The following is a 24,316-nucleotide window of genomic DNA, read 5'->3' on the forward strand; positions in this document are numbered from 1 at the left end:
GATTAAATTATTCATTGAATGTCCAACAGTAAGAAAAACCAGAATAAGAATAAGAAGAATTTGAATGTTTATGGATTTTTTATAGCTATAAATTTTGATTATCCAGATTTTGATTCCATTCTTCTGTTTTTCTTCACAGAAAAACTTCCCGAAAAAACAAAAAACAAACCAGAAATTGTATCCATTCTGGTATTCTGGTGTTTGTTCAACAACAAAGACAACAAAAATTAAATAAAATACATTAAGATCGAGACTATTTCACAATTTTTTTTTATTATTTCATTATAATTTCATTTTCAACATTTTTAGTGAGAAATGATATATACACATTGATACACCACATATATACACAAAAGAAGAGAAAGAAAAGAAGAAAACAAAAAAATATTACATAAAACAAAAGATCAAAGATAAAGATAACGATAAAAATGAATCTCAAAACAAAATGAATGAACAACGAATGAAATGAGAGAATGTTTTGAAACATTTTTCTTTTGCTTTTTGCTTTTTGCTGTTAAAGATGAGCGCCAAAGTTGTTGTTGGCCCAAATGAAGAACTTTTCTTCTTCTTTTTTTATATCCAAAGAATAACAAGGAAGAAGAAAAATGAATCCACTTTGGGCTTTTTATTTTCTTGTTGCTGGTTACTGGTTTAGTCTCCAAAAAATTTAGGCCAACAACCAACAGCAGCAAAACAATGGAAATGGAAATCCCAGAAAAAAAAAGTTTTATTTTTCGAAAAAATCCCCAGTTTTTTTATTGTTGTTGTTGTCCATTTTGGCTTGTTGTTTTTTTCGAATGAAAATTTTATTTTCTTCAAAAAAAAAAAAAAAACAAACACAATTTTCGGTTGTTGATTCGATTTTTCATTTTCGTTTTTTTGTTTGGAAGATTTGAAACATATCCTACCATCAACCAGCATCATTTTCATCAGAGAAAAATAAAAGTTTACAATGTGAATGAATGATTGTTGTCGTTGCGTTTGTTAGCGCCAACCAATTTGGATTTTTTGTTGTTGTTGTTGTTTTGTTGTTGCCATCTTACATCAATTCAATTCAAAGTTTGCCAGAAAATAAACTGCAAATTTCTGGTTGCTGTTGAACAGAGGATTTATTTCTGAGGTCATTATTATTATTATCTGTCATCATTCTGTTGGTTGGTTCAACCAAGATTTGTTTGTTGTTGTTGTTGTTGTTTCATCGATTCATGGATTCTGGTCTAGTAGGTTTTTTCAAAAGTGTAAGAGAGAGGCAGGAAGAGGAAAAAATGATTTATGAAAACTGTAAAGTTTCGTTTGGAAAGGAAGATTTTCCTAAAAGATTTTTTTTCATCGTTAATAATAATAGGCCAGAATAAGGTGAGTGAGCAGCAGGTAAAAAAAAAGAAAAGAAAATATTTGTGTGTTTTCAAGCTGTGTGTGTGTGTATTATTGCCATTCAAACACAATGGATATCACATTGATGATGTATCGATCGATTGAGATGATTATAATTGGTTTCTGGTTTTTTTTTTATATTCTGATCGTCAAACTTGATATTCAGCTTTATGAAAATCTAGTGAAAAAAGAAAAAGTGAAAAGAAAAAATTAGGGGGAAAAAAAGTTTAGTTTAAAATTCTTACCTTTTTTGTTTGCTTGAGCAATTCTAATGAGAATGTTTGTGGTAAGGTGATGGTCATTATCAAAATCAAGAGAAAATTTCGTAAACATTCGATTCAATCAATATAAAAAAAAAAATAAACTTACTGTTTCAATGTAACTGGACTACCATGATGTGAATGTGTACCATTAACACCATCCATTACCGGACATGTAACCATCATATAAGCTAGAAAAGAGCCAAAAAAAACCAGAAAAAAAAACAAAATTAGTTATCACATCATTTTCATTGATTCATTTCATAAATGAATATTCCATTCATTCATTTCGTTCTGGGTTTCAACAAAGCAAAAAAAAATTATCATTTTTTTCTTTTTCTTCTTTTGTTTGAACCAAAATGACAAAATCAAACAAGAAAATTTTCCACCACCATCATCATCCATACAATCATTATATGAACCAAACAACAAAATACGATAGGGATTTAATAATTAAAATTGATTACCATGAAAGAATTAGTGAAGAAGAAAACAAAACAAAAAACAAATATCCATTGGCATTCTCTATTTCCCTTATTATTATTATTATTTTACTAATGCTTTTTTCGGCGTTTGCAACCGAAGAAGAAAAAGAAAAAAACAATCACTATGTGGATAGATATTTTTAGATTCATGAATAAATATAACATTCATTCATTGTGTTAAAATAGTCTTTTTTTCTCCTTCTCTTTACATAGTTAGATCTAATAATGTTCCAAAAATATATTATTTTTTTTGTTTTTTTTTTGGTTTTCGAATTAATGTCACGATCATCAACAACAACCACTAACGAAGAAGAAGAAGAAGAGAAAGATGCAATGACATTTTTATTATTATTTTGTATGGTAAAGTCCACAACATTTTCTAGTTTTATAAACCAATATTGTGAATATTTTATTTCAAGAATTGAAATGAAATTTTGAATCTTTTTTTCACCTTTCTCTATGATTTTTTTGTTTTGTTTTTGGTCTATTTTTCATAATAAATTATGATGATGATGACAGCCTTAGTATAACATTTTGATTGATTAAATGTGGATTTTTTTATATTTCTGGTGACCAAAAGGTAGTCATTGGTCATCATCATAACTGTCATCACCATCATTCAGCTTGAATGATTTTTTTTTACAGGTCTGCTTTGTTACTGAAAACAAAACAAAACAGATCAGATAATGACCATCAACAATAATCATGGTAAATGGAAGAAAAAAAACGCTATTATTATTATGAAAATGGAACAAAAAAAAATTCTCAGGAAAACAAACAGGAAAAAAACACACATACCTTTTTCCATTTTTCTTTGTTTACGTTTATTACATATTTTTACTGCACAAACTGATAATATAATAGCAGCAACAAAAAATAAAACACTACCAACAACACCGGCTGTTATTGCACGGCTACCTTTCATATTACCACTGGTATCTAGTGAAAAAGATTTTCAAATTAAAAAAAAAAATGAAAAATGAAGTTAGAAAAAAAAACAAAGAATTATCATCATGGGAATATGTTATATTTACTTGTTATTTTATATTCAATCATTGAACTTGATGAACCGATTCCTAATATTGAAAATGCCCATACACGTATCGTATATTTTATTGATGTTTTCAATTCTTTTACTTTAATAAAGGTAGATAAAGTGGTAACAAGGGGTTATTTCAAAAAAAAAAAATTAATGTTTTTCTTGGAAAACTTTTTCTAGAAAAAAAACAATTACTTAGATAAGCATTATCTTGTGAAATTTGTTCAGACATTGTCCAATCACCATCACCTTCACGATATTCAACCGAATAATATGCTACTGGTGTTGGTTGTGGATGTTTTGGTGGTAACCATGAAACAACCCATCCTTGTGCCATTTTTTCAATACTAACATTACGTGGTGAACCTGGTGATAAACCACCACTGTTACCACTACTTCCGCCACTGCCACTAGTAATTATGGAATGATTATTATCATTATTATCATCATTATTAATATGATTAGTTGATTTTGTTGATGATTTTATTGATGATGATGATGATAATGATTCAGGTATTACAGTTGGTATATCTAATGTTCGCATTATATTTGATGTTGTTATATCTTGTTGATCCGTTTGTGAAACAATATTTTGTACTATCAAATCGATGAATGAATAATTCAAAGGGAAAAAATCAATGAAAAAAAAACAAAACATTAAAATTAAGAAATAACAGAAGAAAAAAACATGCATTTTTACATTTAAATTTGAATTTTAAAATAAATTTTTGTTGATTTTATCAGCTAAAATGGATAAACGAAAACGATGATTACAACAACAACAACAACAACAATTACATCATCATCGATAAAAACAATCAAAAGAAATAGTAATCATCTTGTATTTTTGTTTTTTTTACAAATAAAATTAAAGTTAATTACTTGTAATCATCATTATTATCATCGGCACAAAAAAAAACATTATTAGTATTTTTTGTTCAAGATGATGATGATGATAATCACTATATATTTATTAAAATCGGTTTATTGATTTACAGAATGAGAAAAAGAATTCAAAACAAGAAGAAAAACTTTCAAGTGTCATTGATTCTAGTCTTTTTCTTCAGTTTCTTCTGTCTTAATCATCATTATTATTAATGAAAATTGTTGTTGTTGTTGTTACAAGATGATAACAACAACAACAACAACAACAACAAAATTACTTGGGCAAATTGTTTGATTAAACTTCGACATTATAGACGCACAGTATTAGTATTTAGGTAGGTAGTTATAAAAAGAAAAATTTCAAGTATGTTATTCTTTGAATGAAAAAAGAAGAAGAATCGTTGAATTTTAATTTTCTCTCGTTTCTTGCCATTTCTTAACTTGATTTTCGGTCATCAACCAAGGAAAGAAAAAAACAATTTTCCAATGTTTGTTTGTTTGCAATTTGTTTGTTTGTTGTTCGCTGTTATTTTCAGATTCTAATGATTCAAACTTTTCATTATAAGTAATGGGACAGAAAATTTTTTCCAATGATAATGATGAAGATGATGACAAATTCTAATTGTATTTTGATTCAAATAAATTATTTGTCATTTAAATGTTAATCACAAAACATCATTTTCTTTCATTTCTTTCAACATGAAAAGAAAAGAAAAATTTCTACTTTTGTTTCCATCATCATTATCATCATCATTTGTAGGAAATTTATACAAGAAAAGTTTCCATTTAGAAAGAAAGAATATGAGATGACGATGAGACCATAGGACAAAGGAAAACCAAAGAAAACAAAGAATATATTATCATATCATTTATGGATGATGATGATGAAATACCCAAAAGAGAAACAAAAATATTAAAACTAATCAAGAAAACAAAACCGGAGAGTATTTTTCCATCATGAAGTTCAATGAACATTACAACATATAGTGGTTGTTTTTTTTTTTTGTTTGTTATTTTTGTTTGTAAATAAAGAAAATTTACAAAAATAAAATAATTGAATAAAACGCGTGAAAATTTTGTAAATCAAACATCACCATTATTCTGTTTATTTCATCTGGATAAATTCTTTAGTTTTTTGTTTTGCATTTCATTCAAATTCCAAACAAACACTGAATGAATGAATGAATAAAGTAGGTAGAGAGAGAATTGCCTGAAAAAACAAACAAACAAACATTGAATACTGAATAAACAACAACAGCCCACCAAAATTCTTTCTACAGTCGTTTTCATTTATTCACCATCAAACACCAAACACCAACATCAAACACCAAATATCAATATCTCATCCGGAAAGCATCAAAAAAAAAGCTTATAAATGAGAAAAACAGGGAAAAAAATCAATGAAAGAATGTACAAAAGAAAAGATGAAAAAATATTTTCGATCAATCGAAAATTCATGAATGAATGAATGAATAAAATGCAGAATGCAAGAGAGAGAAAAAACCCAAAAAAAAGAAGAAGAAGACAATAATGAACAATGACAGATTCAATGAATATCTCTCTCTTTCTCTCACTAACAATGATTAAATCTGATTAATTTGAATTAATTTATTTTTCTTTGCTTTTTTGCTTTTTTGCGTTCCAAAATTTCATCATCAACGGTTTTTGGGATTGGAGAAAAAACAAAGCAAAAGACAACAGTATTTAGATTGTAAATGGCATTGTCAGTTTTCTTTTTTGTTTTTCCACCAGCAACAAAAAGCTTAATTCTGTAAATCATACTTTTATGTTTGGGTTTAATTCTCCAAAAAAACGAGAAAAAATTCTTTCATCCAGTCAACCAAGAATTTTGATTAGTATTTTTCTCTTGCTTTGCTTTTGTTTTTCTGTTTCACGCCTCTATGTTTTTTTTTTTGTTTTGTTTTCATATTACATTACACTATTCTGATTCTGATTATTCTGATTTTTGGGAATCAAGAAAAACACACAATATCTAAATGAGGTTTTTTTTCGGATTTTTGTTTTCCTGATTGCATGGTTATTTCAAAAAAACGAATGTTTAGTCATCATCATTAACCAGCAAAACTAAACAACAATAGTTATTCAGGGTTAGCTTGATTGATCTTTGGTAATGAAAGAATGAACATCATCATTGAATGAATGGATGAAACTCGAAACTAAATAAACACATATATTATCCGTAGAAATAAGTGGAAAAAAAATAATAACCGGAACGAATAAAAGAAAAATCGTTGATATTTTCAAGCCTGAAAATCCATGCAAAAAGCGAAACGAAAACGAAAAAATTGGAGTAAAGATACAAATCAAAAATATCGATCAATCGATCCATAAACTTAAACCAAAAGAAGAAACAAAAAAAAAAAATAGATCAGACTTGGGAGTGGAATTTCTTTCATTTTCTCATTTTCTCGGCGCTAATCAAAAACAACGTACAATAATGTACAAACAGCGTTATCTTTTTTTTTGGCTTTGGTTGCCGATTTGAATGAATGAATGAATGGATGGATCGATCTAATCTATCGATCGATCGATCCAATCGACCGACCGACCGACCGACCGACCATAACCGAAATTTTTTTTCATCATCATCATCATCATCTTCTTTGCATAATATGACGCCATAATATATGCTTTCTTTTTTTTTTTTTTTTTTTTTTTTTGGTTATTCATCTCATTATCGGATTTTCTGATTTTTTCTTCGGTTCCCATTATATTATATTATGGTTGGCATAATCATAATCACCAGACTAAAGATACCAGCAGTATCATTCTTTCTCTCTCTCTCTGTGTGTTTTTGGTGGTTTTTCTCATTGATTTTTCTTTTTCTTTTTCGATCATCATCATATTCATAGCGGTTTCGGTCAATTTTTTTTATTCTTTGCTTTGTTATTTTATACGGGAGGGGGGTAACAAAAAAAGATTTTTCGATTTTGGATTTTGGTCCATACAACAACAAAAAAAATTAGTGATGCGAAAATGGAAATTTTTTTTTCGGTTCTAGTTTTATTCGGCTTCTTGTTCACAAAAAAAAACCAACTTTACAGACAAAACATACACATAGAGAGAGATAGTCGTAGGAATCTGATTCTCGGTATGGATGAATGATTCGAGATGGCCTACAAATTTTCATATCATTTCATTCCATTTTTTTCTGCCGAATCAATGGAAAAAAAAAGTTTTTCGCTTTTGATGATGATTTGGATGATAGAATCCATCAACAACAACCATAACCATAACCATAACAAACCGAATCAAACGGAAATAAATATAAATAGAGGAAAAGAAGAGAAGAGAAAGTAAAAGTAAAATGACATGTGACTGAAGATGAAAACATATTTGGGTTGAAAGAAAGCAAGAAAGCAAAGAAAAAATTTATAATAACAAATCGATTTTAGATATTGGACCGGATTCTGGAATGAAAAGAATAAAAAAAAAGTTTTTCGTTTTCCATTCATTCTTCATAACCATATCATCATCATCATGTGATGATCATTATCATCATCCCAATGACCATTATGATAATTCAACAGAAACAATGGAATAGAATAAAAGAAAAAAAGAAATGTTTGGATGGAATCTGATGACAACTTTGTTGTTGTTGATTCTTCTAAGTGGTTATTCTTTAAACACTTTTTTTTGTGTGCGTGTGTAAGCATTTGACATTTCATTTGTTGATGACCAGAATATTCCAGAATTCCGGTTGTACCTAAATAATATAAATTTATTGAGAAGTGTCACCGAGAAAAGAAAAAATTCCGAGAAAGTGAAAGAGAAAGAAAGAGAACTCGATTCGTTTGATTGACATAAATGGATGCAATACTTGAAAAATAGCAAATAAGGTTTTCAATTCAAAAAAAAAGTTGGCTATTGTGAATATTCAACCAAAAAAAACCAAATGGATAGCCATAAAGAAAAGAAAAGAAAATCTGTTGTTTGGGTTTGAGATCGAAGAAAAGCTTCTTCTTCTTCTTCTTCTATTTCAAGATGAAAAAATCAATGATGCAATGAAAATCTAATCATAAAAAAATTTTTCTTTTTTTTTCATTTTAAAGAAAATTGACAAACAAAATACTATTTGAGGGTTTTTTTTTAAAAAGAAAATCTTATTTAGGAAGAAATTTTCAAACATTGGAAAAACAGAATCAGAAATAGTTTTCTCCATTGGAAAGAATTTGACAGATTTTTTTTTCTCAGTTATGGCCATTTTCCAATCAACCGCTAAACTGTCAAAAAAAAGTTCAATATATTTTCATTGTGGTTGTTGTTGTTGTTTCTGTTGTGGTTTTACAAAATTCAATATCCAATAAATAGAAAAATAGCAGAGAAAATGTATTTTGTTTCCATTGATTCCATCAACAAAAAAAAAGAGAAAAGATTTACAAGAAACTACTTACAAGATAATTCAACATCAGGTTTCTTTTTAGTACGAGCTTTTATTACATCCGAACCAGGACCACGACCCAATGAATTTGTTGCGAATACTTGAAATTCATATTCTTGATCTGGTTGTAGATTATAAAGGCTAAATACTTTTGAATCGGATGGTTGTACACGCATTGTTTTCCAACCACTATCATCATCTTGTGATAATCGATATCTGAAGAAAAATTGGGAAAAAAACAAAAAGGAAAAAGTTAATAAGAAGTTTTCTGAAAATAAAGAGCAATAAAAAAACTATAGTCACAGAATGACATTAAACAAAATGTTCAACAACAACAACGTTTAATGTTTTTTTTTTTCTTTTAACGGAAAAAATCTCTTTTTAAAACAAAAAAAAAACAACATTTTTATGGCTTCAACATTCAATTCAATCGACAAAACTTAACCATTTTCATTCAAGGGCCCATCATCATCATCATTATTGTGATAATTGCTTAATCAATCATCAAATAATAACTTAAAAACTACTACTGCTTGCTATTAAGTTTAAAGAATTTCTTTTTATGATTTCAATTTTTTTTTGTTCATCACTGATCATGTTTCTAACCTTTGGTAAGCGAAAGAAGAAGAAGAAGAAGAAAAAGAAGAATGAAATGAAAATGATTCATTCGTTTTTTATTAAGGAGAATGTTTCGAAAGTAAAAAAATAGGGGAAAAAAATTGATAATGATAACAATATTAATTGACTTCTTTCGAATAAATTCCATCTGAAAATTGTTTTTGTATCTATGTATAGGAATGCAGAATCTAAATGAAGAATCTTGAAGAAAATGAATCTTAATCTTTTTTTCTCTCACACACATACATAATGGATATTTTTTCCATCAAGTTTCATTTCAATCATTCTAATGAATCTTTATCATCTTGTTTTTTGTTTTTGGATGGTCGATTCCGGTTCATAATGATGACCATTTCATTAACTTTTTTTTGAAGAAAAAAAAACATTATCTTTATCATCATATAAATGAATGGATCGCTATTTTTATAAAGATAAGTTTTAAATAACTAAAATACAATCTTCTTCACAAAAAAAAAAAACTAACTAACTAACTAACTACATAAATCAAACATCTTGTTTTATCTAATCTTGTTCATCATCATCATCATCTTTACATATGTTTTTCCATTCATTCATTCAATTCAATTCTTAGGAAAATTTATTCTCCATTTTGATATAGACAAAATTCAATTGAAATAAAAAAAAAGAATCGAAATCTGCTTAGGTAATCTCAAATCTTTCTTTTTGTTTGTTTGTTTGTTCAGTTGCATTATTCAATTGGGCAAAAAGAAGAAACAGAAATTGAATGGACAATATTGATTTCCATTATCATTTTTCATCGCCCAAACAACAACAACAAGTATTTCAAAGGAATAAAGAAGATTCAATTATTGAAAATGGAAAATATAGTTTTTGGCCTTCACCAAAAGAAGAAAAAAACTTCCAAAAATTCCATAAGAAAAGAATCTTGCCTTCCCCTCTCTTTTACACAAACACACTTTTAATCTAAACGAATTGAAAAAAATGGAAACAGAATGAATGAATGAATGAAAATCAAACTTTTCAATTTGAATCCAAAGAAGAAGAAAACATTCAATGAATGTGTGAATTGAAATGAAATGAATTGAAATGTTTTTCAATGAAAAGAAAAGCAACAACAGAAACATTCATTTGAAAATTCACTAAGTTTTCGTGTTTTTTTTTCTTTCTCCAAAATTCTATGTAAAATTTTAAATAAAATTTTCATCATCATTATTCTCAATAATGATTATGATTCTGGCATTCTGGTAGAATATCTACGATAATGAAAAAAAATTCAATTTCAATTTGTAACAATGACACACAATTGTCCACAGGGACTTTGTTTGTTTGTTTGTTCGTTCGTCTGATGATAATGAAAAAACGAAATTTTCTCCTTTTTTTCTCTCTCTCATCTGATTGAGATTTATAGAATCTATAAATAGCGAAATACAAAAATTGCAGAATTTCCCATTCCTCATCACTATTATCACAAAGTATTTGATGAATGTTTCAAAAGTGGGTAAAAGGTTTTTCAATCATCATCCATTTTATTCAAAAGAAAAATGAATAAAATGAATGCAAATAATCATTTATGAATGTGAAAAAAAATTAAACAAATTTTTCATTAAAATTTAATTGAAAATTTCATTTTGAGTGTTTTTGTTGTTGTTGTTGTTGTTTTTTTAATTTAAAAAAGATGATAATAATTTCAATTCAGTTCAGGTTTTTACATTCAATTGATGATTCGATCGATATTGAGAAATTGACAAAATACAAAAAACAGAAAAACAAACAAACAAACAAACACATTTACCTGATTGTAAAATGTTGTCGTAGACCACCATCAAAATTTGGTTGCCACATTAATGTTGCTGCATAGGCACTTGTATTGATAGTCAAATTGTTTGGTGCATAAGGCGTTGTACCTAACATGTTGTTGAAATTTTTATATAATAGGAGGAATTGAACGAGAAAACAGAAAACAGAAAAAAATATTATCAAATTATCGATCCAGATATTGAACAAAAAACAAAATAATAATAATTTCTGGACAAAAAATTAACCGAAAAAATGAAAACAAAAAAAATCTAATTTGTTCAATGATTTGGAACCCACCAACCAACCAACCAACATTGAAAATTACACACACAGCCATTTCATCATTTCATTCCCATTCACTAATCATAATGTTTAGGGGTGATGATTATGTTTGGTGAGTGGGTGTTGGATTTTCGTTCTCTCTGTGTTTCCATGTTTTCACCATATGAATTTTTTTTTCTTTGCTTTGCTGTTTTTGTTGTTGTTGTTGTTTGCTGTTTGTTTGTTAATAATGTTTTTTCAATCATAAATGTGATGTACACATTTAGTAAATGTTTAATATCTTGGATGCAAACCTCCCACACTATACTACAACACTACAGCAAAACCAGAGCCAAAAATAAAAATAAAAATATGGAATCCATAAAAACCAAACCAGTGGGGAGGAAAACCAAACCCGAAATAAAAAAAAAATAAAAAAAAAATAGTGTTCCAGGAGAGAAGGCGTTTGTCATTCTTTTCAATGGTCCTAAATATTATATGAGATCATCATCATCATCAATGTCTATAAATAAAATGAAATTTTTTTTTTTTGTCATTTACAAACCCTATTATTATAGAAGACTAACTGAAGAAAAATCAAATATTTTTTTTTTTTTAAAAAAACCCTACACTTTTACAGCAGCAACAGAAGTTTTATAATGATGATGATTATGTTGATTATAATAATGATGATGATGTTGATAAACTATTTTTTTTTTTTTTTTTGCAGGGTAGAATATTACAAATTCAATTTTGTGTGTAATGTACAAAATATGTGTGCGTTTTTGGTTTTCAGTTCTGCTGTTATTGTTGTTGTTACTATTAATCTAATTACAAAATAATTATCATAACTTGTATGCATATATATGTAAATAATATTTTCAAAACATGATTTGTTTTGGAATGTTATTGATTGATTACATGTCCTAAATACCATCGTTTGGATGTTTTGTTAATCAACTAATGAATGTTGTAGCCTAATGAATGTAATTAACTGATTTAAATCTAGTATATAAAGCCTTCCTAAATTATCATTCAATCATCGAGTATTTTGGAGATCTATGATCTTCATATGCTTGGTCAATAAAATATTTTATTCTAAATTATATCCCGTTTTATCATTACAACGCCAAAGCTGCACACACAACATTCGAACACGTAAAGATTTACGTTGAAGTTTCCATTTATTAGTTACAAGCCAACAGGATGTCAACAGTGGGAATCTCCAATGTTTCAATCAATATCTGTTCGTACAACACACCGCCCAATCAATTCAAGTAAAATGAAAACGAAAATTTGAAAATTTTAACCAAGCTGATTGACCAAATTGTTTCGAAAAACTAAGTATCGTTTCATCAAAGTTTTCAATATCAAATTAATTCAATTATCAAGATTTAAATTTCAAATTGTTTCAAAAAGCTCAATAAAGCGGAAGGTAAGCGTTGAGGTAAGAATCTATCAAAAAAGAGGCCTCCGAAAATATGCTGTAAATCCTTGGCAGCCTAAGGGTAATCAAATTCAAATTCAAATTCAAATTCAAATTCAAAAAAAAAAACCCGATAAAGCTGAAGGTAGGCGTTAAGGTACGCACCTCGTCAAAAAATGGTTCACCAAGACACGCATCTTTAACAGCTTGAGAGCAATCAAAATAATCAAAATTTTATCAAGAAAAATTGAAGAAATCGTATGAAAATTTTATGTGAAATAAGAAACGTTTTGACAAATGATTTGTGTCAAAAAAACTTGAAAAATTATCAAACTGACTTATTGTTTTGCTGAACTGGTTTTCCAAAATATTTCCAATATCGTCAATATTATCCCTAAATTCCACACACCAAATACTTTACACAGATATACTGGATTATCTGTTAACAACATCATTGCAGTTATAACCATGGAGCTGATGCAGGAAACAACAACAACCTGATTCGGCCCGCCAGCATCATCTTGAGCGAGGGGATGTAAATAATATTTTCAAAACATGATTTGTTTTGGAATGTTATTGATTGATTACATGTCCTAAATACCATCGTTTGGATGTTTTGTTAATCAACTAATGAATGTTGTAGCCTAATGAATGTAATTAACTGATTTAAATCTAGTATATAAAGCCTTCCTAAATTATCATTCAATCATCGAGTATTTTGGAGATCTATGATCTTCATATGCTTGGTCAATAAAATATTTTATTCTAAATTATATCCCGTTTTATCATTACAACGCCAAAGCTGCACACACAACATTCGAACACGTAAAGATTTACGTTGAAGTTTCCATTTATTAGTTACATATATATTTTTATTCTAAAACTTTTTTGTATTAATAAAGCTTAATAATTGGATGGTTAACAAAAACAGAGAAAAAAAACTTCCCGGAACAACATGCTTTACATAATATCACCGTTTTCTATACCCGTAACTATGTGGAATGTTTTTTTTGTGTGTGTGCTATATTAACCCAAATAACCATTAACAGAAAAAAAAATCCAAACAAAATGGATATTTTTTTTGATGTTTTTTTTGGCTGTTATTGATATGTATTCGTTTTTGGCAAGAAAATGAAGGAATTTTGTTTTTCAAACATGAATTTTTTATGAGTTTCATTGATTGATTGATCAATATGACCGTAATATATGATTGATCGTTGATGTTATGGTGGTTTTTTTTTGAAAAAATTTTGGTTCATTTTGAATAAATAAATAAGGAAAAAATGTATCTGTAATAATTACCATTCATTCGTATTTCAGTTGATGCAATTAATGTTGCAATTTCATTTTCAATAACACATTCATAACGACCAAAATCTTCTTTACGTAATTTAACCAATGTTATATTACCATTACGTTGAAATGAATGTTTGGGCATTTTTCCATTACTGCCAACCTTTAAGGTCAATCCAAAACAAAAAAAAACGAAAAAAATCGATCAATAAAACGAAAAAATTAATATTTAAAATCAAATTTGATCGATTGATCAATTCAAGTAAACAAGTTTTTTTCAGTTTAGCTATGAAAATAAAGATAAAAATAAAAATTTCTGATCAAAAAAAAGCCTTCCAAAACTCATAAATACAGAATACTAATTCCGTTTTTTTTTCATTTCATTAAATTATCATTGAGTATCGTCATTAAAGAATTTTTTCCCATTTTCTACTGCTTTTTTCCCTTCTTTTCCCTTAATTTTCTCTTTTATCGGAAGCAATAAAATTTATTATCAACATCCAGAAAAAAAGGATGCTAGCGAAGGGGAAGAAAGTGTTTTTTCCCTTCTCTTAATCCTACCAGCAATGATAAAAAAAAAGAGAAAAAAAACAATTAAATTAAATTCAGTATTTGCGAATACGAATATTTATTACATTTTTAAAAAGATTTGAAAGAATTTTATTTTGTGTAGTTAAAATATTTAACAAAATTATCATTTTCTTCTTTTTCTTTTTCTTCTTCGAAAATAATTTATATTCGTTTTTCAATGAGGAGAAAAAATTCAAAATACATACCCGTCTCCAACTGATTTTTGGTTTTGGTTGGCCCATTCCTTCACATGACATTGTTACATCATCATCTAATGATGCTACATAATATTCTTGTGGTGATATTTTAAACATTGGTGGTTCTTTTTTTGAGGAAAATGATGAATGAATGGAATGTTTGTTTGTTTGTTTGTTTTTCCAGTTATTGCAGCAAGAGAGAAAAAAAAAGAAATGAAAAAGATTAGAAAATGAAAAACGAAATTCATCATTTGAAATTGAATTGAATTGTTTGGTGTCGTCAATGTTTGTCTGTCTCAACGATACTTGAAAATTTTCTTTTTCTGATCCATAATTCATTCTGGAAAAGAACAGTTGAAGATTTTTTTTCCAGTTTCTGTTTGTTTATTTTTAATTTATAATTCATTTTTGTTCCCAGAAAGTTTCTTTTTTTTCCCAAAATGATGATTATTGTCAATGTCAAACATGACATACATTCTGAAATGTGCGTGCTTGAATATTTTCTTGAAACTTTTTTTTTACTGTAAAATTTCTCAACTTTAAGAAACGAGAATTTTTGAAAACCAAAAAACTTTTTTCTTTCAATGATTTTTTTTGTGTTCATTTTTCATTTCATTCGTGTTATCCACACCAAAAACACCTCACTTTTTTACCATCAAAAATAAAACACAGAGAAAGAAATCCAGTAAAAAGTTTCATTCATTCAGTTATTTTTCTGGAAAAAAGATTCTTGTTTCATTTCAAATCAAATGAAATTCGGTATTACAACTGACTACTGTACTACTTTTTACTATCAAAAGAAAAGTTCATTGGTTATATATAACCAAGGATAACTTTCAAAAAATAAATGAAGAAAAATATCGAAAAGAAAATGGAACCGTTAATCTTTTTTTTTTTTTTTTTGTTTATCCGATTAAATTGATGCTATTTTTGGAACTGAAAGAAAAAAAAAGTTGAAAAGTAGTGAAGAAGAAATTCTTTAGTTTACAAACATTAAATGGTGTACAGAATACAGAGACTATTCTCGTTTGACCCAAATTCGCTATTAATTTGAATTTTAATATTCAAATCAATTTTTCTCATCTCTTGGATTCTTTAAATGAAATTCAATATTAGAAATAAAGAAAATGAAGAAAATCAAATGAAGAAAGAAAAAAAACTGATGATGTTTTTGTTATTATTATTATCATGTACAGAATAGATTCATTACATTCAAAAATCAACGAAAATCAAAAAAATCAAAACAATAAAATATGAATGTCGTTGATAGAAACAGAAATTTAACAAAGTCAGCATATTTTGATTGATTTGACTATATCATTATCATGATGATCATGATGATCATTATCGTTTTTTATATATATGATTTTTGAATCAAAAAACAACAACAAATTCTCTATCTATAAAATTGTTATTGTTCATGTTTAATGATCATGATCATCATGATCATCATGATGATGAAACATGAACAATCGAAAATCCATTTGTCATCATCATTTGGCATTCGAAAGATTCATTCATTCATTCATTGCTATGTTACCCAAAAACAACCAAACCAAACCAAACCAACTATCATCATTATCATTTACCCTCGAAAAACAAAAATTGGTGTGTGTAACATATATGAAATTCTCTTTTCGGTATATATGAAAAATAACCAACCAAAAAAATAAATAAATGGCTATTTATTTTCTTTTACTTTAAAGATTTTTCTCAAACGATTCTTCTTCTTTTTCTTACATACGATCATAAGTCACTTAAACTCATTGTGCTACTGGGTACAATTAAACAATTGTGAAAGATGATTTTGTTTTTGTTTTTTTTGCTGAAAAACAAAAAATAATGACCAAGAGAAGAAAAAAACTCCAGATTAATTCCATTTGGTTCGGTTTTGGTTGTAAAGATTTGATGATTAATGAATGTTGAAACGAAGGGAAACAACGAACGAAAATCGTTTGATTCGTTTGTAGCCAGAATGGTCAATATACAACGTGAAAAACAAAACGATCAATGAGAATCAGCAAGAATAATTTTTCAATATTATATTCCTTCTTGCAATAACTAATAAATATACAAACGTCAGGATTTTTTGGAAAGGGCTGAATAGAAATTCTGGAAAAAAAACTGAAACTCGAATGGACAATAATAATAATCGACATTAAGCAATGACAATGAGAGAGAAAGAGAAATCTGGTATAGTTTTTCTGAAAATAGAATTGACTTTTTTTTCTGCTGGTACCCAAAATCACAAAAATGACAATGCAATGATGGTAATGTTAATGTTATTTTTTCCTTTTTTGCTGGCTGGATTCATTTTTCTTGTTTCGGTTTTGTTCATTTGGAAATCGAATCACGAATTTTTTTCAACGTTGCCTTTTTTTCACTTTATTTTCTTTCTGCACGTATTATTATTATGTGTGTGTGTGTGCGTAGAAATCTATCAAATATGATGACCATCACAAATGATCATCACATTTTTTTTTGTTGTTGTTGGCTATTACTATAGTCGTCTATATTGACCATCATATACGTGAGAAACATGGTAGCTTTTCCGTGCGATTCAAGGCTACTTATTAAATATCACAGTTACGGTTAAAATAGCCTACTATAGACACTATACTGTCTACAAACTTTAATCATCATCAAAAAGACCACACACAGAATAAAAAATAGTAATAATGATCATAGAATTTTAGTGTTATAAATAAAAATGTAGGGTAACTATTTCAACAAACAGACACACAAACAAACATGCACACGGATGGATAGAAATAGTTTCAAAAAGAAAAAATTCAAATACAATTGAATTGATTATATCATTTGGAAATGGTTACATGGTTCAAATGAATGGTTTTTTTTTGTAGCATTGAACACAAACGATGATAGATTCATTAGAGAAGAATAACAAAAAAAACAAAAAAACCTAAATCTTTCATCGTCCTCATTCACCTGTATTCATTCACATTTACTATTCTGTGATTCTTTATCAGTAAACCAGACATCTGAAATAACATATTGGTCTATTTATTTTGTTTCTAGCCGACCAGACACGATAATTATAATGATTATATTAATTTTCATCTGTTTGTTTGTGGTCTTATAGACCAAACAAAGCAACCACAAACTGGAAAAATTGTTTTAAAAAAAACAGAAACTTTAATAGTTTTATCATCATTATCATCAACAAACATTGAATAAATTATCCTGATTACATCCTGATGTTGTTGTTAGATTTCGTTTATTATTATTGTTTGGTAACCCAGAAAAAACAAACATCTGTTTTTTTCTTTAACAAATCACAAAAACAGAAACCAAAATAATAATATTATCATCATCATCATTATCATCATTGTCCTAATGTTTAATTCAAAATGTAATGCAGTGAAGCCAACTTTTCCTATTTTCTTTAAAGTTTGCCTTTTGCAGAACGAGCTTTCATTTTGTTTGATAAAAACAGAAAGATTAAATTTTCAAAATTTCGTTTCAAAATTTCAAACGATATTCCCAATATCTATCTGCGTTTTTTTCCTATCTGTGTTTTTGCTTTGCTTTACCAGCCAGACTGAATCGTTCGATATTGATGGTAAAGACAAAAACGAAAACGAAAAGTCGATCAAAGAAAAAAGAAGATCAGAAACAGCCATTACAAAAAGGGGAACAAAATTATTGATTTAGTTTTGAAATTCAATGAAACTGAAAAAAAAACAACAAACAACCATAAATAAAATTCTGTTTTTTCTGTTTTTTGTTTTCAAAAGACTCTTCAAAAATACATTAACAACACACACCATTGAGACATTGAGAGATAGGCAAAACATGAATCAATTATAATGATAAATTCTTGTGAGAAAAAAACAATCAATCAAATAAACAAACAAACAAACATAAAAAACACTTACCACGAACAATAACTTCCATTGAATTTGAGCTTTGTCCAGTACCTTGTAGATTATATGGTGTACAACGATAAAAACCATGATGTTCTTGCGATACTTTATGAAATAATAATGAACCATTTGATAATAATTCTACATTTGGTAATGTTGTTGGATCAAACATTCGATGATCTTTTGTCCATGTTGCAAATTGTAATTGTGGTGATGCCTGTATATAACAACGTACAATACCGGACATACCAAGAGGTAGATATTGTCGTGCAGGTGAATATGTTACACGTGCTGGAACTAAATGAAAAACATTCAAATTGATGATAAAATCATTTTGAAAACAAAAATATATTCAACTTACATTCAACACTAAGATGAGCAGAGGCAGTATCTGGTTCACCAATACCATTGGTAGCATCACAGGTTAATTTACCACTATCATCAGGTTCAGCTGATAATATTACTAATGTTCCATCGGATTTTATTTTAGTACGATGTGCTAATTTTGGTAATTGACTTATAAGGATTCCTTTATGATACCAACGATAAGTTATATTGGATGGTGTACCACGTGCACCACATGACATTTCAACACGATTATTTTCCAATACAGTTGTATTACGTGGTGGATTAACAATTTCAGCTGGTGATGATATTAATACTTGCGTATTGGCCGATATTGAACCTTGACGATTTTTAGCAATACAAACATATGTACCGGTATCTTCTTTTTGTATTGATTTTAATATTAATTCACCACCATGAACACGTATTGAGGCACTATTTTGAACTAAAGAATTATCCTAAATTCGACCAATGTATTCAATGTTAATCATTCATTTTTCATTTAATTTTTCAATGCAAAATTTACCTTTTGCCAAAGAACAGTTGGTGTAGGTGTACCATGTGCACGACAATGTAATGTTAATGAATCACTTGTTTTAACAAAAACAGCTTCCGGTGGTTTTTCCTTAAAATGTGGTGGCGCTTAAACAATTATGAAAAAAATTAGATAAAAATCATTAACAACAATTCAGGATTCGAGATGCAAAACAACAACAGCAACAACCAGAATAATGATTGAATTCTTTCGTTTGACAATTCTTGTTTCTCAATTCTAAAGAGTTTTTTCTGACTTTCAATCAATCAAAATTTGCTCATAAATTCCTATTAATGAATATTAATTAATTAATTAATAATCGAACGTAATCAATAATTTTCAAAAAAAAAAAAAATGATCAAGATGAATCGATCGATATTCTGTGACATTGTATTCATTTACAAAATAAGAAACAAAAAACAAAAAAATCTTGGAAAATTTTTCAATGAACCTCCAAATCAACAACAAGATTTTAATGAATCTTGTCAATTTTTTTTTGCTGTTGTTGTTCGATATTGATTAAGAGTTTTTCTATTTCGCTCATTTTTTTATTAACCCTTTTTTTCCATATCAATGTCGTCATATTGAATAATTTATCGTTTTTTCTCTTTTCTTTTCTCGATTTTTTTCTCGTTTCGATTTTGATTCATTTGATTTTTTTTTCGTTTAGCAAGAAAAATTGGAAAAAAATGATTAATGAATCCATCTATAACTCACCATCATAATCATCATAAGCTTCTCTACCCTGCATTACAAAAGTATTACGGGAAAAAAATGAATGAATCATCGAACCAAACCAAAAAAGCCTGAAAAAACGAATCTGATTCGTTTAAAAATTAATTATTTTTTCCCTTTCCCTACGTTGAATATTCATTTAGAACGTTGATACAATTGGAGAGGAAAAAACTAAAGTTTGTGAGAGAGAAAATCCTGTTACCTGCAAGGTTTTTCTTTCTTTTCACTCACTCTCCATTCTGAATGTTTTTTTGAAGTATTCAAAAACATTCTTGATTTGGATACTGTTTTTTTTAAATTCTTTGGATCGTCGTTGAAAGTAAAGTTTGTTGATCAAATTAACGTATGATACATTGGATATGGTGAAAGGGAAACAAAAAAAGAATGGAGAAAAAATTTAAATTTGAAGAAAAAAAAAGTTTCAAATTCTGAAAAGTTTTTCTAACATTAACATCTCATATTATCCATTTCAACAACAACAGCAAAAAAAACAGAATCTTGTTTTCGAAAACTAAACTAAAAAAAAAATTCATTTCAAAACTTTTGTATTATTGTGATTTGTACCAGACAGACAAACAAACAAGGAAAAAAAGTTGTTGTTGTTTTCACTTTCAACATCTTTTGTCAGGAACTTTTTTTTCTATTGTTATTATTTGATGAATATATACTTACAGTTAACTTCTAATAAAATTCTTGTACGATTTTTATTTGGATCATCATCATTATTTTCACGCATTAGATAAAAAACTTTACATTCATACCATCCTTGATCACTATCTTTAATATTTGATAAATTTAATGATGCTTGGGTATTTTTATCGACCAATGATACACGGCCTTCAAATCCTTCACCATATGTTGGATCAAAATTTTCATAAAAAATATATATTGGATTTTTTGAACCATCTTTATACCATTGTATCATGAATGGTTCGGTTGATAATACTGATGATATTGATGATGATGATGATGATGACAAAGATGTTAATTTATTTGTAATTAATGCTGCTTGATGATTATTATTTGGATTGTTATTCGATTTTGATGTTGATGTTGAAGATGGATTTATTGAAATCGATGTCGATGATGATGATGAAGACATTGATGATTCTAAGGCACATTTTAAAATCACATTATCACCAATATTGGCTGAAATTCTTTGCGATGTAACAAAAATCGATGATGATTGACCTGTAAATGAACAAAAAAAACAAAAACAAGAATATTTCATTAATCAAAATATTTAGCAAGATTCTGTTCAAAAAAAAGTAATAACATTTTTTTCAGTTGTTTTTTCTTCCATTCATCCCCCATGTACACATATCTGATGATAATGATGATTGCTCATTTGTTTCTCTCTCTCACCATCTCTATACTCGACAAAAATCAACAGCAAGAAAAATTCTCAACGCTGATGATGATGATGATGATGGTAAATGGATTAGGTATTTCCGTCGTCGTCGTCGTCGTCAACTATGTTTTTCTTTTTTTTTAAATTTTCAATTTCATTGGAAACATTTCCTCGTTGTCTCAAGACGACGATGAAAGTAACCAAAAGAAAACAAAAAATAGATAAATTCTTCTTCATCAATGTTTGCAACATTGGCAACCAATTGGATGAAAGTAAAACTGGAAATATAAATAAATAAAGAAAGGAAAATTGAAATGAGAAAAACACACACACCATACCCAAAAATAACCCGATTAATTTTTCTTTCCTTTACTTTTTTTCATTTTACTAACTTTCTCATCAACAACAACTATGTAGTGTTGTTCCAGATGTTTATGTCGGTAACGTTCCATAAAGAAAAGAAAAATTCCATCATCATCATACTACACTATACTTTTATTCCGGAAATTTTGTTTTTTCGTGTTTTATAATACACATCAATTTTGACTTTTATCATGCAGTAATGTTTTGCTGTTTTTCTCTTTCCCGACTTTTCATTTGTTTGTTTGTTTGTTGTTCAAGTAGATTTTCTCTCATTTATTTATTGTTGTTGTTTTCATTTTCATTCCATAATGCATTATACTATAGTTGTCATTTCCTTTTTTCATTTATTCAATTCAATTCAATCACTACGAAAGATATACACCAAAAAAAAATCAACTTTTATCCACAGAAAACCGAATGGCTGATGATGAGAGATGCTTGTGAGTGATGCTTTTTTCATCGAGACTATTTTTTTTTAATGTGGAGTTAAAAAAACTTAGAAAATGAAGTAGAAAAAACCATTTTGAATTGATATTTTCTGTTTAGTTTTTTAAATATCTATTTCTACCCTATACCCAAACGAAAATGGATCACTTTTTTCTTGTTTTGTTTGAAGATTGGTATTAAATTTTCCTTTTTCATTTTCACATCCAAAAAAAAAAATCCCAATTTATTTTTTTTTTTTTTTTCGTTATCTCTTTTTCTGCACTTATTCACTATATTCGTTTAGTCTTTACTCGTTGATTCATTGCACACACACACACACATAATGTCATTTTTTTTACTGTTCATCATCATCATCATCATCATCATTAGTATTAATATCACTATATATATGCAACCATTCTCTCTCTCTCTCTCTCTCTCTCTCTCTCTCTCTCTCTCTCTCTCTCTCTATGGAAAAAAAGAAGAAAATCAAATCAATTTTTTTTTCTTTGCTTTTGATTCTTTGAAATAACACTGATGAAGATGCCAAGAAGAATCGGTATAGAATCTTCCATATAGTCAATGATATTTACCTCCTAAATTTCTTGATGGTAATGGGAAAAAACCCATAGTGAAAACATCTTGGATAAGACAACAACAACAACAAAAATTCAAAGTAAAGAATGAAAAAAAATGAAAATCTCCATTTACGTTATAAGATATAATGGTTTTGTTTTCTACAAAAACAAACAAACAAACAACAGAGCAGAACAGAGCAGAAAATTCAAGAAACCAGATTTTCTTTTCTTTTGTTTTTTGCTATAGAATATTATGGCTCATTAATTTTATATATCAAAAGTATACAAACACCATTCAAACAACCAAAGAAAAAATGGATCCAACATTGGTTGAAAATTTTTTTCAACGTTTTTTGTTTTTTGTTTTAGTCGATCCATTTTACCATTTTAGCTGAATGAATGAATGAAAAACAGAAAAACAGCATCATCAACTATTCATGGAGAAGAAGAGGATGATGACGATGATTCTCAATATCACAATGATTACTACTGCTGATATTGTGCAGCAAAACAAAAAAAAACTTTCATTTTCTGACTCAATTTCTGAATCCAAATATAATTTTGGAATCAAGTTTTCCTCTTACTTTCACTCTTATTCTATACCACCTAAAACAAATGATATCGATAAACAAACTCAATATACAGACACGCATTAGGAAACATGTTTTTTGTTTTCGTTTTTTGTTTTCGAATGGGACTGTCAAGAATCCAAAAAAAAACATACATACACATTGCAGGAATATAAAAACAAGATAAGAATCTTTTTTATTTTATTCTGTTTTGTTTTTTGTTTTCTGTTTACACGTTGTTTTATTTCAAAGAAATACATGTTGTTTGTTGCTGTTGTTTTTTGGGTGTCATTGTTGTTGTTTGTTGTTTGTATTTGAAAACATAAACCAACAACAACAACAACAACAACAACATGGATTCTGTTTTTTTTCTTGAAATCCATCCTATGTATAACAAAAAAAAAAAAGAAAGAAAGAATCCATTCCACTCACTCTCTCCCTGGTTTCTTACATCATTCGACTATTATGAAATGATTTTCTTTTGCCTACCAACAATGAAATCAAAAAAAAAAAAAAAAAATCGATTGATCATGTATGGTGGTGGTGATGGTCAACCACACGTTGTTGTTGTTGTTATTGTAAAATCATGTCAAAGGTGACCATAACAAACAACAAACAACAACAACAACAACAATGAAAAAACCATACTTTATCATCATCATCCGATGTTGATGTTTTTTTCCAAAGAAAAAAGAATATCGATTTTTTTTGCTGTTTTTGTTGTTGCCTTTCAAAATATGAACAGAATAAAGAAAAATGATCATAGAAAAAAAATCCATAAAGCAAGTAACAACAACAACAATAACCGAAAAAAATCGCTGTCTATCCGGTTTGTTCGAATTCCCCCCTACAAACAACGACACAAAGAATTTCAATTTCAATTTTTTTGGTTATATGAACGAAAATGAAAATGAAAAAAAAATCAAACTGGTATCGGT

The 24,316-nt window shown here is 28.0% G+C and overlaps 1 protein-coding gene across 1 annotated transcript in view; it reads right to left on the reverse strand.

Moving 5' to 3' along the window:
• Window positions 1-1,083: 1,083 nt before the first annotated feature.
• The window catches only part of LOC113799197 (protein turtle-like), a 42,273-nt gene continuing 19,040 nt past the window's right edge, over window positions 1,084-24,316 (reverse strand). Inside the window, exons 2-15 of the mRNA XM_075820177.1 lie at window positions 20,764-21,282; window positions 19,348-19,463; window positions 18,838-19,279; window positions 18,489-18,773; window positions 14,599-14,714; window positions 13,832-13,985; window positions 10,838-10,949; window positions 8,459-8,661; window positions 3,354-3,755; window positions 3,154-3,255; window positions 2,918-3,058; window positions 1,744-1,825; window positions 1,620-1,642; window positions 1,084-1,552 (exon numbers count right to left, since the gene is read on the reverse strand). Coding sequence (XP_075676292.1) covers window positions 1,524-1,552; window positions 1,620-1,642; window positions 1,744-1,825; window positions 2,918-3,058; window positions 3,154-3,255; window positions 3,354-3,755; window positions 8,459-8,661; window positions 10,838-10,949; window positions 13,832-13,985; window positions 14,599-14,714; window positions 18,489-18,773; window positions 18,838-19,279; window positions 19,348-19,463; window positions 20,764-21,282 — 2,726 coding nt within the window. The 3' untranslated portion in view covers window positions 1,084-1,523. The remainder of the gene's footprint in view (window positions 1,553-1,619; window positions 1,643-1,743; window positions 1,826-2,917; window positions 3,059-3,153; window positions 3,256-3,353; window positions 3,756-8,458; window positions 8,662-10,837; window positions 10,950-13,831; window positions 13,986-14,598; window positions 14,715-18,488; window positions 18,774-18,837; window positions 19,280-19,347; window positions 19,464-20,763; window positions 21,283-24,316) is intronic.

Source organism: Dermatophagoides pteronyssinus, unplaced genomic scaffold (genome assembly GCF_027571235.1).
Source record: "Dermatophagoides pteronyssinus isolate colony J.1.1.1.1 unplaced genomic scaffold, Derpt_VIB-CSIC_2022.12 sq0006, whole genome shotgun sequence".
NCBI classification, from domain to species: domain Eukaryota; kingdom Metazoa; phylum Arthropoda; class Arachnida; order Sarcoptiformes; family Pyroglyphidae; genus Dermatophagoides; species Dermatophagoides pteronyssinus.